We start from the raw sequence: 19,174 nt of genomic DNA on the forward strand, positions 1-19,174 counted from the left end.
TTACTGCAACCTCTGCCTCCCTGGTTCAAGCGATTCTCCTGACTCAGCCTCCCGAGTAGCTAGAATTACAGGCGCCTGCCACCACGCCTGGCTAATTTTTTGTATTTTCAGGAGAGAAGGGGTTTTGCCATGTTGGCCAGGCTGGTCTTAACCTCCTGACCTCAGGTCATCCACCTGTCTCAGCCTCCCAAAGTGCTGAGATTACAGGTGTGAGCCTCCGTGCCCGGCCTTTTCTCTGCCTTTGTATTTGGTTCAAGCCCTTGGCAAATTGAATGATGCCAGTTCACACTAGTGAAGGCAAATCTTCAGTCCACCGATTCAAACACTAATCTCTCGGGGCAGTGCCCTCATGGACAAGCCCAGTCTCTTACCAGCTATCTGGGCAGCCCTTAGACCAGTCACACTGGCACATAACCTTCACCATCACAGTGGAGGCACTGCAGTAAGGGTGGGCAGCCTGGTCCCGAGGTCTGAGCTGGTGACATCCACGGGCCTCACAACTGCAGGTGGAGAGGTTCCAGGAGAAGGCCGAGGCCCAGAGCACTTGGCGACTCTCCAGACACATGGCTGGTTGCAGAACATGAATGGCAGTTGCCTTTCCTGCCACTGTCCCCTGGCTCTGGTGACTCTGTTTCCTTTCATTCTTTTTCAGTTCAGTGCTTCCATTCATGGGATAGCTTGAGAGGTCTTCAGATATGAAATAAAAGAACGTTGGTGGGATCATGTCACTGTTCTCCTCTTGATGTTTGTAAAATTAGGGCATATAGAGTCTATTCGAAGTGTTACATTATTGAAATCTTAAGAATTGAATTCCTCTTAGGAACTCTCAGTAGTTAGTGTTTCGATCAGTATCTACCAGTAGGTACCATTTGAATCATTTAGTATCTGTTACACACTGTAAACTGTGTTCTGTGGTGGCAGTCATTGCAAGCACCTGTGCATGAGATGGGTTTTGTCATGATTTCTATTTTCAAGATAGGAGAAATGTAAAAGATTGAGAGACTTACTAGAGATCACGGAGCTAGTGAGTGGCTGAGCCAGCATTTGACCTCATCACTCTCTGTCATCAGAGTTGAGCGCTTAAGCTTCCATATTTTGCTGACACTCTAATTGTTGCTACTTTCCCATTGAAATGATTGCATGTAACTTTATTTTCCTTTGTTTCACAATGAATGTCTGAAATGAGTGTTTGAACATGGCATGATTTGTTGAGGGGATTTGAAGAAAGATCAGCAGCTCTCGGGAGTGCACTGTTTGCAGTTTTGCTGGCTTGTTAATGCAGGTTCCAGCTCTCCTGCTGTGCCTTATTCTTCGTTAGGTTTCCAAGGTTTTGTAGTGGTAGAATGCCTGCATATATACCGGCATATTATATTTGCAAGTAAAATAAAGCTCAGGTTTTGCTTGTTTTTTTCTTGGATATGACATTAGATCTTTCCTTGTGAAAATTCCCTGCCATTTAACCAGTATTTTGTTCTGGCTCTCATTGTGAAACTTGAGTGTCACAATCATCTCTCTTTATTATTTAAAGCCCTGTGTGGAGGCTACATCCATGGAAAGAGTGGAACAGTCCTTTCTCCTGGATTTCCAGATTTTTACCCAAACTCTCTCAACTGCACGTGGACCATTGAAGTATCTCATGGAAAAGGTAAGAACTTGTCATAGGTCTCAAATATACAGATGGATAAACGAGACAGAAACATGAGAACAAAACAAAAAACACACTTCAGTATAAAAAAGTGAGATAGCTAATTTTCTCATGCATCGTTCAAAATTTTAACTTATTATTTAACAAGATTTTGGAAGACAAATGTTCTTTCAGCCGTACAATAAAAACTAGTTCCTCATTTTGCTCTCCATTTATCAGATAGCCTGAATGTGTGCATGTGAATATAAGCTTGAAAGTAGGTATCGTGGTAAGGAATACAGGCATCTATTAAATAAAATATGACTGTTGATTAAATAAGGAGAAATAAGCAATTGTCTGACTTCTAATTTCCATGATAAATCTTAGACAATTTTTGTGCTTTCTTTGTGTTTTATGTTTATCTGGTATCGTCTCACATAATAAATAATTTATCTTCATACAATCTAGGGATGTCTCATAGAATAAATATTTTTATCGTCATTTTATAGATAAATATAGTGAAGACCAGGACTTTTTACATTTTGTGCAGGAAATGTAGATTATAAACACTGAGTTTAGGATTGTAACCTGAATCTTTTTTCTGTAACTAAACTTGTCATTTTTTTAAGTCTGTTTGGGGTTGGATACAGGGGCTTATGCCTGTAATTCCAGCACTTTGGGAGGCCGAGGCAGGCATATCACCTGAGCTCAGGAGTTCCAGACCAGACCGGCCAATACGGTGAAACCCTGTCTCTATTAAAAATACAAAAAATTGGCCAGGCATTGTGGCGCACACCTGTTAATTCCAGCTACTCGGGGCTGAGGCAGGAGAATCGCTTGAACCCAGGAGGCAGAAGTTGCAGTAAGCTGAGATTGCGTCACTGCACTCAGCCTGGGAGATAGAGTGAGACTCTGTCTCAAAAAATAAAATAAAGAAGAGTCTGTTTGGAATTTCAATCACATAAGTATTATGTAGACTTTGTCTTTTCACATAGATGTGAACCCAACAATATTAAATGGGCCTATTTTATTAAATATGTTGTGTGGCACTGTGCAACCATGAAGGACACGACAGAATAGCTTGCCCTGAAGGAAATTAAGCATAAAGAAGACACAGATTATGAGTGACCAAAGTTTTATCATCATCAGAATACACATGTTTATTAGAAATTATCTATTCACAGTTAATTTTATTCACTATAGAAATCCAGAAATAAGACTTTGTGGTTCTGGTTTCTATAAAGTAATATGCATTAGGGGTGTCTGAAACTACATTTTCAAGGAAGTTTTTCCTCAGTTATGCCAACTTCCAACTAAGACTTTCTTTTTTTCTTTTCTTTTTTTTTTTTTTTTTTTTTTTTTTTTTTTTTTTTTTTTTTTTTTTTTTTTTTTTGGAGATACTGTCTTGCCCTGTTGCCCATGATTGATTGTGATGGCGTGATCTTGGCTCACTGCATCCTCTGCCTCCCAAGTTCAAACGATTCTCTTGCCTCAGCCTCCATTGTAGCTGGGATTGCAGGCACCTGCCACCACACCCAGCTGATTTTTCTATTTTTAGTAGAGACAGGCTTTCACTGTGTTTGCCAGGCTGGTCACGAACTCCTCACCTCGTGATCCCTCTGCCTTAGCCTCTGAAAGTGCTGGGGTTACAGGTGTGAGCCACTGTTCCTGCCCCAACTGAGATTTTCTGAAGGATACTTGTTTAGTGTAAATTGAAAAATTGTCTGGTCTTTTGTCCCTCTGGGATAAATACTATCCCTAAGGACCTACTGACAATTTTTGAATGAAACCCATTGTAAACATTTTGACCTATTTTTCTTAAATATTTGTATCTACATCTGTATTATAGGTATCTATATATAGCTACATCTATAATCTCCGTATCTACCTCAATATTCATATCCACATCATATCTTCATATTTACATCATATCTGTACTTATATGCACCTAAGTATTTATTTTCACTGTTTATCCCCTCTGCTTTCTTTTATTCCTAAAGCCATCCTCTTTCTACCCATTTTCCTCTTCAACTTCAAAGTTAGATTTACATATTAAGATAGTATGTTAATATTTAGATTCAATACTTTGATGTGTCTAAGTCCAGAAAAAATTTTTCAACAATGTTACTTCTAACATCTCTGTGTCTCTCTCTCTCTCTGCATCTCTTCTCTGTCCCCATCTCTCCCACCTCTCTCTCTCTCGATCTCTCCTTCCATTCTCAGGAGTTCAGATGATCTTTCACACTTTTCACCTTGAGAGTTCCCATGACTATTTACTGATCACAGAAGATGGGAGTTTTTCCGAGCCAGTTGCCAGGCTCACGGGGTCGGTGTTGCCTCATACGATCAAGGCAGGCTTGTTTGGAAACTTCACCGCCCAGCTTCGGTTTATATCAGACTTCTCCATTTCCTATGAGGGCTTCAATATCACATTTTCAGGTATGTTGGTCTTCTTTGCTCTCTCTCTGGCAACAATACTGCCATTTCTCTTAGTGGGAATGTGAGTAAGAGTGTGAGTGTGTAATGTGTACTTGAGTGTTTGTGCATGTGTGACTACAGGCATGTTTCCAACCAGTGGGGTGCAGGAAGCTGAGCCTCCATGAGGCAGGGTGCAAACACAGTTATATGGCGTCCAGAAAATGCCACTTTGTGTTATGCAATTTGTGAATGCTCATCTTTGAAAAATGTGTAAATGTCACTATCTTCTGCAAAGCCCTTCCTGCTCGATTATCTTCACCAGCTCTAGAAAATCTCTGAGGAAAGTTTTCTCACTGGGAGGTGTCCTCAGTGTCAGTTGTCACCCGGTTGCAATGATTTCTACCCTCTAGTAGGTGCCAATATTTGCATTGATAGCCACCTCTAGGATGAAGGAAGCATGTGAATACACACAGTCATGGATGAGCTTGTAGCTTAATATATTCATACACAGTGACAAAAGATACTCTAAGTTAGGTAACATCTTTATTTGTAATGATAATATATAGATCATATTTGCATAAGGTTTATGTTACAGCAGAAATTATTCATATGGCTTAGATTGTTTAATTTGTGTATTTCTATGACACAAATGCTAATTATTTTGACAGATAAGAAAAAATTACCCCCACTTAAAAGCTGGCCAAATATGTGAGAGAGAAAGTTGGTTGCATAAACAAATGATGCTCAGTCACACTGAGAACCTCTGCAAGATCCTCATTAATAACATGCCCCCACCCTCCACCAACGGAAAGGGCCCTGCTTCACCACAGCTGCCTGTGGATGGAAGCAGTCACATTGACTTGCATTTGCGCACATGATGTTTTGGACGAAGAGTGTTTTCCTTCGTTACTCCTCATAGCCCAGATCCAACGTCGTTTCCATAAGGTGGTCCCTGGGTATGACAGTCACATGTGATTTCTTCTACTTTTGAGATCCCATAAATTCCTTAATAACTTTTGAGGTCACTTATGAGATGATGTGTTGCAGTATTTGAGTATTTATCTTCTCTCCCAAACTGAAAGCAAAAATCTTGGTAGAAAGTTGGCTTGCCCCACGTTCATATAAAAACAGCTCTACTGCTATATCTTACTCATAAGTAAGATGACTTACTCATAAGTAAGATGGTTTTTGACTGTGCGAGGGTTGACACCCCTAACCACTGTATTATTCAGGGTCACCTGTTCTTGGGGTGTATTGAATAGTACATGGGTTATGGCGTCACCTCCTGTGCAGTGGAAAATCTGAGTATAACTTTTGAGGCCCCCAAAACTTAAGTACTAATAGCCTATTGTTGACCAAAAGCCTTACAATGACATAAACAGTTAACACATAAATAAACTAGTATCTACATATATTTTGTGCTTTCATGATATACCTAACATTTTACTAATTTTTAAGATATTTCTTGATGACATAGTTTACCTGCATGTGTTGTTAGGTTACCGCAAATATCCAAACAATTGCCGATGTATTTATCGAAAACAATTTATGTATAAATGGACTCAAGTAGTTCAAACACACGTTTTTTAAGAGTCAATTGTAATAAGAACTTCTTAATTACTTACTACTGCATGATGATTAACATTATGCAGAATAAAATGTTGTCTTCAAAGAAAATATTTCTTGGGGATTTTAAGATGCTCTGAACTATTTTATGCTTCCTCTAATTCCATCTAGTTGCGATTTATCTTAATCTGACTTTGTTGATTTTTCTTGGTATTTCGCTGCTCGAGTGAAGCTTTCAGGACTGTCAAAGACCACTTGATTTCTTGGAAATTTGGTGTAATCAGCAGTAATCAAGAAACTTGCCACGTTATATATCAAAGACTTCATTTTTCCCAACACTAATTCCTAAATCCCTCTCTCTGTGCATTCTCCCCTGGTGTATCTCAATTAGTATCACTATGAGAATATCACTACCCTCTGTCTTTACTTTCATCATGATCCAAAATGAATTTAAATAGACTTCTCCAAAAAAAGAAAATGGCAGTGATACAAGTCTGTTGTTCACTTCTGCAGGTGTTTCTCAGGAGTCTATGTAAATTCTTTTCATTTTACTACATCAGTTTCTTATTCTGATGCCCTCAGCACAGGGCTGACAATAAGTCTTTGATGACTACTGTATTAGTCTGTTTGTACTGCTTGCCTTAACAGAATACCTGAGACTAGGTAATTTGTAAATAATAGCAATTTTTTTCTCAGTCCTGGAGGCTGGAAAGTCCAAGATCAAGGTGCTTATGTCTGGGGTGAGTCGTCTTGCTGTTTCATCACATGGCAGAGGGTATAGGTTCAAAAGAGGAGGATCACCATATTCCTGTGAGGTAGAAGACCAGAAGTCCTTTTATAATGGCTTTAATCCATTAATGAGGGTGAATCCCTCCTGACATAAACAGGCTCCCCCAAAAGGGAATCAAACTTCCAGCACATGGATTTTGTGTAACATGCTCAGACCATACATATAACCAAAAGTCAGAATGTAACTATACAGCTGACACTCATTATAAACTGCTTACACAGACAAGCAAGCCAACAACAACAAAATACTCTTTCATGGGTATTTAAAGTGGTAACAGTCTGTAAACATTTAGAACAATTCAATTCAGCATAACCAATATAAAATAATACATAAAGCTTGCAGAAGAAATCAGTTTCATCTAGACAATTGCACACAAACAGAAAGTCTTTTTAAAAACAGAAGACAATACTTTTTGTTGATCGAAAAGTTGACATTAAAGTAAACAAGTTCTCCAGGTATGTTAGAGGAGTAATTTCATTTGGAACGATTTTTGCTTTAAAACTGGCAGCAAATGATTGCCAGTGACATGGATACCATGGAGTTTATTTTTTAAGTATACAAATAAGTAGCATCTTTATTATACAAATGAAGCATTTACCCATTCAGAGACTTTTTTGCTTGTCACAAATGACATGCATATGCTTTTATGTCTGCCTTCTTTCCTGTTAGTCGACTTTATTTCTGCCTTTCTCAGAAGGCTTTATTAAAGCAGTATTTTCTGATTGTGTTTCCTAGTCAGTATTTCTGCAGATGTTAATGGTAATATTGTAGAAAAAGAGCTCCATATTCCTGTACGCTTAGATAAATCTGTGCACTCCATGTTCTACATAACGCTGTCTACTACTAGTTGCTAACTGTATATGCTGGGCACTCCACACTTCCTTCCCCCTCCTACAATGTGTCTACTTCTTGAGTGCTAACTTCTAGTGAATTAACGTCATTTCTCAGTCATTCTCTTCAAAAGGTTAAAACTTGGACATTTTTGTGCCTTTACATATGTGGTTTTTTCTTCATGAAAAAGCCTTTTCTGTATCTTTTACCAGGCAAAACTCCTCCTGTGCAGGTCAGAGGGTGTCTCTGACATGCAGCCTTTCTTCTTTTTTCTAAGCAGATTTTTTTTTCTTCTATATGACATAGGAGAAAAACGTTTTATAACAGCATTTTTATACCAAAGTTGTTTATTTCCCAAAATTACTTTTCTGTATTTGTCTCCTTCGATGGTACCATGAATTTTCAAATGAAGTTACTGTTTTTGTTGTTGAGTTGTGAGTACCTGAGATGGAGGAGAGTGTATTCATTCTTTAATTGCCAAGGCAGGTCTCCAACAGGGTGGGACTTGATTGTGAAGCAGAAAATGGGCAGGCCTGCTAATTTGGGTGGACTCTCAGAAAAATGAGGTACAACAGGAGGACTGGACCATGAAGTTAGGATAAACAAGAAGGACACTGCAGCCAGACCCCCATAACTGAGGGGAAAGTGGAAGGATGTAAAGTTAGTTATGGAGGGCAGACAACATAAGTAACTTGGATGTTAATTGTGAATGTTGCATGAAGCCATTGGATGGATAGGAAGAGCTTCATGATCTGATCTTTTTTCAGTGTTTACTTGAAGGATAATGAGTGAGTCTCAACAAGAACATGTTATATAATAACGTCAGAAGGAGATGCCTGATGGAAGCTCAGACTACAGGAAGGATGCTAGGGTAGAGCTGACTTGATTGGCAGGAAGTGAAGGTGTGGTATAAAATAGAGAGTGGGGTCAAGGTTATCAGCCTGCATGAATGAGGATGCTGTGTTTTACTTGAAAAACACTGGGAGTAAAGCAGTTTTGGGAAGAAAATACAGGCTTTTTATCTTGGGATATTAAAGGATGTATTCAAGAGTGATTGACGAGAGTGTTCAGTTCACATAACAGTATCATATTATAGAAAAAGAAATACAGGAAAGTCATCAGAATACAGCATTAATTTCAATGCATGGAACAGCAGAAGATATGAATCAGCCAATTGAGAAGTTGGGGTCAGTGAGTTAGAAAGAGAGTGGCATCCCACAAGCAAAGAAAGGAAACCCTTTTAAGAAAGAAGAGAGAGGATTCAGCTGTTTTAAAACCTACTTAGTAAGATGGCGACTAAGAATTGACCATTGGTTTGTTGTATCTGGAGGTCACAGTGGCTTTGGTAAGATCTATTTGAGTGGAAGGCTATGAAGGAAACCTGAATAGATGAGATGAAGAGAGTCTTGGAAGGGAAGATGGGAAAATAGAAGGTACACCCAACACTTTGAAAAGTTTGTGCTAAAGATAACCAGAGAGGTTGTGTGGTGGCTGCGCTGACTGTGAAGTCCAGAGATTGGTTTCATTGGTTGGTTTGGTTGTTTACCTCATTCTTAAGATTGACCCTGTAACACAGATTTTTATCTTAATGGAAATAAGTCAGGAGAATTGATGAAGGAAAAGAAAGAGCATAAACTCTGAGAACAAAATCTTTGAGTTGGTGAGAGGATGGAATTTTGAGGGGAATACACTTTTCTTGTGTTCAGTGAAGATTGAAATGTACTCAGTGCAAATGTACTTTGCATAATAATAATCATGTGACAGTTAATATAAGAGAATACTTACAAAGCCTAATTGAGATGGATACAACTCATACACATCTTCTAACCTCATGGTATCGCTTCAGGCCTTCTGTCTTTGTAAGCACCTTTCAGAAGAAATTGTATAAACTGTGGAGTAAAAATATACACAAAGCAAAGAACCACAAGATCATGGTGTTTCTTTATATAAGATAATAGGTATAGCATATACTAATATCAAATTATTCTGTTTGGCAAGAATTTTCAATTTTTTAAAGAAATGACAAGAAATATATGGTTTGAATTGAGTGCACACAGTATATCCTTAGAAAGAGCATGATAGCAGCAAGGTGTGAGATAACATTCTCTGGATGGTGACATCTTTATTTTAGTATTTTCTAAAAACTAAAATAACAAATGATAGGTTGTCAATTAATGGTTGTTGAGTTCGGTTAAATGACATTGTTTACATTATTTTCTTTCTGAGTCATACTGTACATAAGTCAAATTAATAAGCATATCTCAAGTTTATAAAAATTAATTTGAATATATTAGAGACTCAGAGTAGATTACTTATCTAAATTTAGAGCAGAACAGAGGTAATTCAGAAAGTATGCACCTCAGAGGTTTACCAGTAAGCTAAGTGAGATGAAGGAAGTCTTTAGGTACAGAGTTCCATAATGAAGTTTTTATAAAAGTGTGGGTAAGAGATATCTATCAATGACGAATTCAGCAGATAGAAAAAAAAAAAAAAAAAAAAAAAAAAAAAAAAAGATCAGATTTAAGGGGTATTGAGAGCAAAAGGATGAGTTTGACTTTATATGTTCAGTGAGAATATTGAACCTAAAATTTAGGAGAACTCTAAAGATGATGTTGAAAAAAAGTAGAAGTAATTTTTTTGAAAGATTAGAATAGTTTTCTAAATGTTTCTTCCCCATGGTAAACTGAAAGTGATCTTCGATGTCCCGATTATTTGCAGTAATGTGCATCTTTTAGTTGAATACCTTTCAGTATTCTCTCTAAAGCTCTTCTTACTATTCCAATGCCTAAGGATATTTCTCTAGTTGGCTGGCTGGCTGTTTGATACTATTTGACTTAACTAGGCATTCCAGACTGGGGAAGCTGCAAGGAGGAGGAAACCATACGAATAGGCACTGGTCCACACTTTCTTACTTCCCACTGAGAAAACAGGGACTTGATAATGGACCAAGAAGCCAGTGACAGCCAGAGCTCAATTGCATGTATGTACTACAGAGAGCAGAAAGTGTTGGATATAGAGAATACGGCAAAACAGAAGTGAGCTATCAGTGCTGACGTTTTGAATACTTACTCCTAAAATGCAGCAAAATGTCAGACATTTCTTTTTAAATTTATATTTAGCACTTTCCTCTTGAATGGTTTATAGTAATTTCTAGTATAAAAATCTTGTCTCCTACATTTCAATCTGGCATGGTTTGCAGATTGAAAATAAACAGAGGAAAAGTCCACTGTTACTCATTGAGGTGTATTCTAGAGGTGAGATAGGCTTTGAAAAGCTTTCCACAAACACGACCCTGTGCCTTTGCTTTTATGTTATACTTCATGCCTTGGTCATCAAAAAGCACCTTTGGGAGGGATACAGTAACTGATTTAAGCAATTAGAAATATCAGTAAATAATTCCACACTCTCATAGTGACAGCTTTGAAGTGAATCATTTCATTTTAATATGCTATTTGTCTATTTGTCTTCTAGTTACATAGTAATTGTACACATTTATAGGGTACATGTGATATTTTGATACATGAGTAGAATGTGTGACAAACATGTCAAGACATTCAAGGTACCCATCACTTCAAACATTTATTATTTCTTTGTATTGGGAACATTTCATATCTTGCCCTCAAGCTCTTTGGAAATGTACACTATATTATTGCTCACTACAGTCACCCTCCCCTGCTATCAAATATTAGAACATTTTTCTTCTAATTGTATCCTTATATCCATTTACCAACATTGCTTCATCTTTCCCCTCATATACCCCCTTCCCCGCCTCTATTAACTATCATTCTTATATGTCCATTCTTAAAAAAAAAATACTAAACCCCATGTCATTTGTTATACACAGTTCATAGTACAAGAAAAAAATGCATATAACAGTTATAACAGTGTTTGTATAAAATATATGTGTAGGTTTGTTTTTTAGTAATAGCACCTTTTTATTCTTGTTATGTAATCTTTATGTATTTACCCAAATCCTCATGCATTTACTCTGTCTCTGCATGCCTCAGAATATGACTTGGAACCGTGTGATGATCCTGGAGTCCCTGCCTTCAGCCGAAGAATTGGTTTTCACTTTGGTGTGGGAGACTCTCTGACATTTTCGTGCTTCCCAGGATATCGCTTAGAAGGTGCAACCAAGCTTACCTGCCTGGGTGGGGGCCGCCGTGTGTGGAGTGCACCTCTGCCAAGGTGTGTGGGTAGGTGGTCACACGCTTTCATTTCATTCATCCATGGGGGCAGGGCATAGCCCAGACAAGAAGCCTAGGGTGGTCGGGTGGATCGGGGGGGGTTGACAAGGAAGGAGAGGGTGAGAGTGTGGGCCCCACTCTGCAAGTCAGGGGAGAAGGGAGCTTCCTAACTACTCTGGGCTTGAATTATGTCATATATAATGTAAGTCCCTTTCAGCTCTGAAATTTTATGATTGAAGAATAGTGAAACCAAAGCATGTGTCAAGCATATTGGTGAAGGGAAAAATGTATGTAGAGAGAGAAAATCTGGAGCAAAAGAAAAAAATGAAAGATAGAAGCCAAGCTATAATAGCACAACCTCTGACAATTATATTGATGGAAAACAGCAAGCATCCTTGGTATAACGATGATGGCAATTCTGTTTTTGTTGTTAGTTGTGTACTTTGATTGGATGATGGTTGCACACTCCTGCTAGGTGAGCATGATGGGCACTTGAAGGCTGAATTTGCTTTTTCAGTGTGTTCTGGAGGAATCCAAGAGATAATTCCAAAGAGTAACATGAATTTTTATTTCATTACTTTGAAATGAGGTACTAGGGTTACATGCAGGAATTGGCTTGCTGATGCAGGGGGTAACGTTTATTGGCCGTCTGGGAACTGTGCCACTCTGAGAAGTTTAGCAAAGGAGAATCACAACTGCTGTCGTAGCTCAAAGAGCATGTGCTGCCCACACAGCCAGAGCTCTTGTAGTTAGCCACCCAGACGAGGCCTAGTTCCTACCATCCAGCCATGTTGCTCAGCAGATGCTGGGTCTTACAGATTGTTTCTTGAAGTTACAAAAAACTGACTAATGTCATTGTGAAGAAAAAAGAGAGATACGAGATTAACCATGGTTCTCCTTAACACTGAGCCTTCTGAGTCCATGGAGAGTCCAAAATACGAACCACCCTAATTTAAGCAGTTAACGAAACAGAGGCAGGTGGGGGAGGTCTGAAAATAAAATTTAATAATCCATATAAAACACAAACATGTTCACTTAGTATAACTTGTTTTATTTTACCATGGTGCAGAATCTCTTTAGTTTTTGGTGTTGCTTAGGAATATCATGTACCTCAAACAATAAAGCTGTCATTTTAGATTTTAATGAGCCAGAGACACATAGTCAGAATTTCATTAATACAAATAAATAAATAAACATGAATCAAATCATCTGTGTCCCAAAACATGTGTCTATACATTTTTACAATCTGTTTTTCTCATAAAAAAAATAGTGGTTTTTACTTCTTATGGTTGTAATATTTATTTGAGAATAGAATGCAAATTTTGACTATTATCTCAAGAAAACAAGATATCGTATTTTGCAGATGATCTTAGTAGTTCCCAGAGTTGGCTAGAGTCTACTCTAGAGACTCCTAATTGAAATCATTTGAAATCTGGACAAACCCCTAATTCAGTGAAATGAAAGCAATATCTAGATATGTAACAGTAAGTAGTCTACTAATTATAATGAAAAGACCCATTAAATGTTTTTGTATTTCATCTAGGTTCATTATCTTTAAGCTGTTTTCCTTGTCATTCAGGTTTTTACTCTGTGGTGTAAAATATAACATAATCAGTAACTAGAGTTGGAAGAATAGTTAATCTTTACCAAGCACTTTATGGTAGACCAGGCACTGCTCTAGGCTCCTTCCATGTAATGACATATTTAGTCCCATGACATCTCTATGAAGTAAACGCTATGATTGACAGTTCCCTTTTATAGATGAAAATATTAAGGCAAAAAGATTCTGCGAACTTTGACCAAAAACACAGAGCTAGGAAGACTTGAACCCAGGGAGCATGCAACTCAGCCTTTAACCACAGCACTGGACAGGGAAGCAGAGGGCCTGGGACAGGCCTTTTTTGTATTTAGCCTTTTGCATTTTGCCTGCGGTCTCGTGATTTTTCTTCCAGCTCTTCTGGTGCACTTGGGTGCTGTCTTCATTTCTTTCTCTCTCATTCCCCACACCTGCTTACCTCCGAGTTCTGAAAGATTACGCCCACTGCCAAGTTCTCAGGTCAGGATCCTCCTCCCTGCCCTCCAAGCCCCAGCTCCTTCCAGGAACCCCCTTCCCTCTGATGGTTCCCTGGACTCCCCAGATCCCACCAGCCCCAGGGGCTATAGCTCCCAGAATGCTCTCTCCAAAGCAAAAACCCCATCGATTTTCCTGCTGTAACAGCCTGGTCATTGCTTCCCCTGCTATTCAGATCACTGTTCCTCCACACTGTCTTGGCTCAGAGTCCCTTGTTCACTGGCTCTTCAGAGTGGCCTCAGTGCTCAGCCAGCATCCTCGTGGTGACAGATGGAGCCCTCTCAGGCCCCCAGAGCACCAGTGCTCTTTCTATAAGGTTGGTGCAAAAGTGATTGTAGTATTTGCCAATTTGCCATTAGGTTTTTTGTTTGTTTGTTTCATTTTGTTCTGTTTTTTTAAGATGGAGTCTCACTCTGTTACCCAGGCTAGAGTTCAGTGGCGTGAGCTTGGCTCACTGCAGCCTCCACCTCCTGAGTTCAAGCAATTCTCCCACCTCAGCCTCCCAAGTCACTGGGATTACAGGTACCTGCCATCATGCCCAGCTAAATTTTTGTGTGTGTGTATTTTTAGTAGAGATGGGGTTTCACATGTTGGCCAGGCTGGTCTCGAACTCCTGACCTCAAGCGATGCGCCTGCCTCTGCCTCCCAAAGTGCTGAGATTAGAGGCATGAGTTGTGTCTAATGTAATCTGCAGGCTGCTCCCTCCTTTAGGATCAACTACCCCGCTCTCCTCTCAGGCTGGCGCTCTCTGTTTCCAGCTCCCCTGCAGTGTGCCCTTTCTCTACCCGCTTGCCCCCAGGTTGCAGGGCGAGCCTCCCTCCCTGGCAGCTGCTGGACTCACTCAAGTTGACATCATCTCTTTGCCTCCCTCCTCAGACTGACAGCTCCTTTACAGTGGGCTGCCCCATCCCTAAGATCTAGTTCTGTGTATCCAAAAAAGGAAAGTTACTTTCCTCAGAAGCTTCTCTTTTGATCTCAAAAATTTGATTCATCCATACTTCATGTTCCTTTCTCTAAAATTATAGAAATAAAAATGATTTGCCTGTGGCAGAAAGAGGCAAATCCATACCAAAGGTTGCAGGTGTCACCTAAGGAATGTCGGCTGAGTCAGAAGCATACTGTCTTAGCCTTCCTAATAAATGTATGACCTTACATGGAATTTCTAATGAGCATCTGAGCTGAGAACTATTGTCCTCTTTATCAAGTCATTCTTAAATGAAAGAGATGGAACCTTTTTTATTTGTGTTTTTTCAACCTGATTATGTATTTTGGATGATAGAAATAATATCATATATACCTTGGGTATGCAACCTCATTAGAAATGCTCAAACCTTCTCTTCTGGCACCTGTTGTTCATCTGTATTATACATATATTATTTAGGAAAATTTTCACTTAGAAGTTAGAGAAAAAGTTACCCACATTGGCTTAAGTCAAAATGAAAGTTTATTACTAAGGTGATATAAAGTCCATACATAGGGACAGCTTCAGGTGAAGTTTGATCAAGGGTTCAACCTTGTCATCAAGAACCTGAGGTCTCAGCATCTCTCGGTTTTGTCAACCTGAATAAAGCACTGGGTGGCTTCCTGATCTCATATTATCACTTGCAGTGCTGTAGCCCCACATCCTGCTGCCCCATGGAAACAGCTGTGCCAAGATCGCTTGTGTGTAAGTCCTGGGCTTCCTCTCATGAGCCCACATAGAGGCCCATGCCTGTTCCTGAGCAGTCATTGTGGCCAGAGCAGCCGTGATTGTCTTAGTACATTTACAATTGCATCTGCACAGCTGTTGAATAATAACAAAAAGTGACTATTTTGTGATGTTTTGTGATATTTTGTCACATTTTGTTCAAAATAGCAGGAGCAGAGTTAGAGAGCAGATATGATGGAGGTAAATGTTTGCTACAATTCTGTAACCTAATATTGCATCTATGACATTTCAGAATTATCTGATCAAAAACTTTTCTCAGACAGGGCATTAAAGTGCTGTATACATCAGCACAAACCCTAAATACCTATCTAGTGAGAGAAGTTTTTTTTAAATGAATGAAAGTGAGATGTATCCTCTTATTGATTAACTGTATTAACTCTATTTGCTTGACAAAGTAGAAAGTCACTGGGCGAAATGAAAAAATTGTTTTTCATTTGTTTAATGAAGGCTCAATTGTTTAATGGATTACAAGTTATTTACAGTAGGCATGGTAAAACAAAATATCTTGCCTATATTTTAATTTATATTTAGTTTAACACTAAACGATACATATATAATTATTATATATAATAATTAACACATATGTATAATTTCTTTGTAGTTCTTTAATTTGGGGTTTAAAAGCTTGAAACAATGCTCTAAACTAAAATGTTAGCTTCTGTTGCTTCTTAAGAGCTAATCCAATAATGACATTAAATTGTAAAAATAAAGTTTTAAAAATTAATGAATAGGTGAAAAATAGTACCATTCTGTGAAATCCTTAGATATTCTTTGTGAGTAAATATGGGATTGCGTGTTTTGATTTTTATAGACGTCTCTTATGGGCAAGATTTACTTATTTGTTGTGTAGATCACAATGAACTTGGTTTAAAGGAGAAAGGTAGTTTTTTGTGCCTCTGTTTCTTACTTGAGCTGTTTTCTATTTCTGTGCTTTTTAAATAAAGCTTCTAAAACATAGAGATCTGCATATTAATAGTTTTCGCAATTTCAGAATGCCCGCAAAAGCCCCACAGCGATTTCCTGGTTTTACTAACCACAGCCATACACCTTGATTTCCACATCTCTGTTAACTGGAGGAACTGTGTAGGCTCAACATTATTTAGGTGGACAGTTGTTTCAGCTCTAGAATTTGAATCCAATTTAACTGCATTGAATAGGCAGATTGAGAGGTTATATATTTTACCCACTTTTTTATAATCAAATAGTTATTAGTATCTCCAATAAAATGACCATCCCTAATATTGAATATGCATTACTTTATACAGACTATTTGGTTATGGCTATGAACCAGGGCTTCCTAGCCTCCATGTGTGTCTGTTGATGAGGCCACCTTCTCTGTGGTACTTCCTTACAGCAGGCCAAGTGGACTGAGACAGCAAGTTTCACAGGTGGATGCCTTTGTACAGAAAATTTAACTGAAAAATCAATTAACTCCTTTCTTCTGTGTTAATTTAATTTTAATTAGTTTCCTTCCATTGCAAAAGTCTAAATGACAATTCAATTTTAATTACCATTTCAGTAGCTTTTTTTATAAAACAGAAAGTGATTTGTATTAAGAAACATTGTATTCATTCATCTTAAATAGGCCATTGAAAACACTTTTTAAAAAATGGAACATTTAATTGCTCTGCTAATGGTGATTTTCAATGAATGTTTTAAATCAAGCTCAAATAATTTTTGAAATTTTGGTCACTTAAATATTGTGATTTTCTGAGCACTTGCTGTTTGTTGAATGTCAATGTCTTATTGAATTATGTTCTCTGGATACTGCCCCAGGGTCTGCAGCATCTCTCTCAGGTTCTTTGAAACATTTCCATACTTTCATTTGAATGTCATGTTGTATCCATTTTTGTATACTAGGAGTCCACCTGCACAGCTGTGGAAATAAGGAAAAGGAAGTGTTTTGTGATATTTGAGCTATTTGGTGGTATCTTAGTCAGAGAAGCAGGGGCAGTGTTAGCAGATAGGAATGGAGATAACAAACTTTCACAAGAATTCTTCTAATTTATTTTGAAAACAAAATTAAGTCATAAGACATGCCTCCAAACATTCTATCAATGTTCCTTTGAAGGACGATTTGTAAAATGATAACCTATCCCATTCAGAAAGTTGCCTCCCCAGCAGCACCACTTTCCTGTCCTTTGAAATCACAAGGTTATTGAAATCATAAGCAAGTAGCCCTTATGGATCATTCATTATCTACAAATAGAAGTAATTACCAATATTGTGTATTAACAAACTTGGGACACTTCCTGTACCTTCTGATAAGATTGCCTGGGGTTCAGATGGTAGTCTGCCACTCGTATCTGTGTGATCTTGAGCACCTAATTAGTGTTATTGTGCCTCAGTTTTCTCATCTGTAAAATGGGTTTAGTTTTTGTATATACCCCATGGAATTGTATTTATTTAATGATGTAATTTTTTTTTTTTTTTTTGAGACAGAGTTTCTTTCTTTTGCCCAGGCTACAGTGCAATGGCACGATTTTGGCTCACTGCAACCTCTGCCTCCTGGGTTCAAGCAATTCTTCTGCCTCAGTCTCCAATTAGTTGGGACAACAGGTGTATGCCACCACACCTGGCTAATTTTTGTATTTTTAGTAGAGATGGGGTTTCACTATGTGAGCAGGATGAAACTCCTGACCTCAGGTAATCTGTCCTCAACCTCCCAAAGTGCTGGGATTACAGGCCTAAGTCACCATGCCCGGCCAATAATGTGATATTCATAAGAATATGCACTGTGTACGTGACATATAGACCAAAATAAAAATTACATAAATTGCTGTACCCCACCAAGTATGGTGTTATTACAACTTATTCTTCCTACGATTACTTCTTTGAACCTTCAAAGACAGTCCTCTGGTATTGAAATTTTAGAATTTGTGTTATAAGTCAGTCTTTACAATATCTACACCTTCTGTGTTTTTGTTTAGAGCCTTAAAGATTATTCAGCTGTTTTCTTTTAGTGCCTTCCTCTTTTCCAAACATACTTTTATCAGGACACGTCCATGCTCCAAGCTCTTTTAGGGACCTCTTGCCATGGTTGAAGGAAGCCCACACATTCCCTCCAACCTGGTTCAGACACCTCCCATAGTTCCTACACATGATCTCTGCTTCAGTCATGTCGATAGAGTCATTAAAACACCCTATTTCTTGCCGGGTGTGGTGGCTTACGCCTGTCATCCCAGAGCTTTGGGAGGCCAAGGCGGGTGGATCATGAGGTTGGGAGATCAAGATCATCCTGGCCAACATGGTGAAACCCCATCTCTACTAAAATACAAAAAAAAAAAAAAAAAAAAAAATTAGCCTGGCGTGGTGGTGCACACCTGTAGTCCCAGCAACTCGGGAGGCTGAGGTAGCGTTATCGCTTGAACCCAGGAGGTGGAGGTTGCAGTGAGTAGAGATCGTGCCACTGCACTCCAGCCTGGCGACAGAGTGAGACTCTGTCAAAAACAACAACAACAACAACAAAAAACCTATTTGTCTGGCACCTGAGACTGTGCCCGGGTCCTGGCATTCCTTCCTCACCCACATTTCTCAGGAGGCCTTTGGAGATGCCAACACTGCTACAGTGTCAAATGGAGTCACAAAGCACTAGGCCCTCTAGGCACAATGGCTAAGCAGGTTTAAAATAACATATTTTCTTACTGACTTTCACATAAAATCAGAAGAAAAAGGGTGACAAAAGCAACAACAAAACTACCCTGTGTTGAATAGGATAGTCTTAAACACAAATAGTGGCCTAAAACAGAGAACATATGTAAAAGTCATAATTTAAATTTTTAAAAATGTGATTATATGTTAATCATCTTTAAAATCTTTGAGGAATGTAGGCACTAAAATACAAATTAGTGCACATTGTATGTATATTATACATGCATATATTATATGAAATATGTTTAATACATATTAAATATATATTTGATTACTTCCATATATAATTTAATGTGTATGTATCAAAATAATTTTTCTAGCTAACAAG

General features: G+C 38.4%; 1 protein-coding gene across 2 annotated transcripts in view; it reads left to right on the forward strand.

The window, feature by feature from the left end:
- Positions 1-19,174, forward strand: part of CSMD1 (CUB and Sushi multiple domains 1) — a 2,110,588-nt gene that overhangs the window by 1,653,964 nt on the left and 437,450 nt on the right. For both annotated transcript variants that reach the window (XM_017501161.1, XM_017501162.1), the window contains exons 19-21: positions 1,529-1,645; positions 3,848-4,063; positions 11,237-11,425. In XM_017501161.1, the coding sequence (XP_017356650.1) occupies positions 1,529-1,645; positions 3,848-4,063; positions 11,237-11,425 (522 nt within the window). The remainder of the gene's footprint in view (positions 1-1,528; positions 1,646-3,847; positions 4,064-11,236; positions 11,426-19,174) is intronic.

The sequence above is a fragment of the Cebus imitator genome, unplaced genomic scaffold (assembly GCF_001604975.1).
Source record: "Cebus imitator isolate Cc_AM_T3 unplaced genomic scaffold, Cebus_imitator-1.0 Scaffold279, whole genome shotgun sequence".
NCBI classification, from domain to species: Eukaryota; Metazoa; Chordata; class Mammalia; order Primates; family Cebidae; genus Cebus; species Cebus imitator.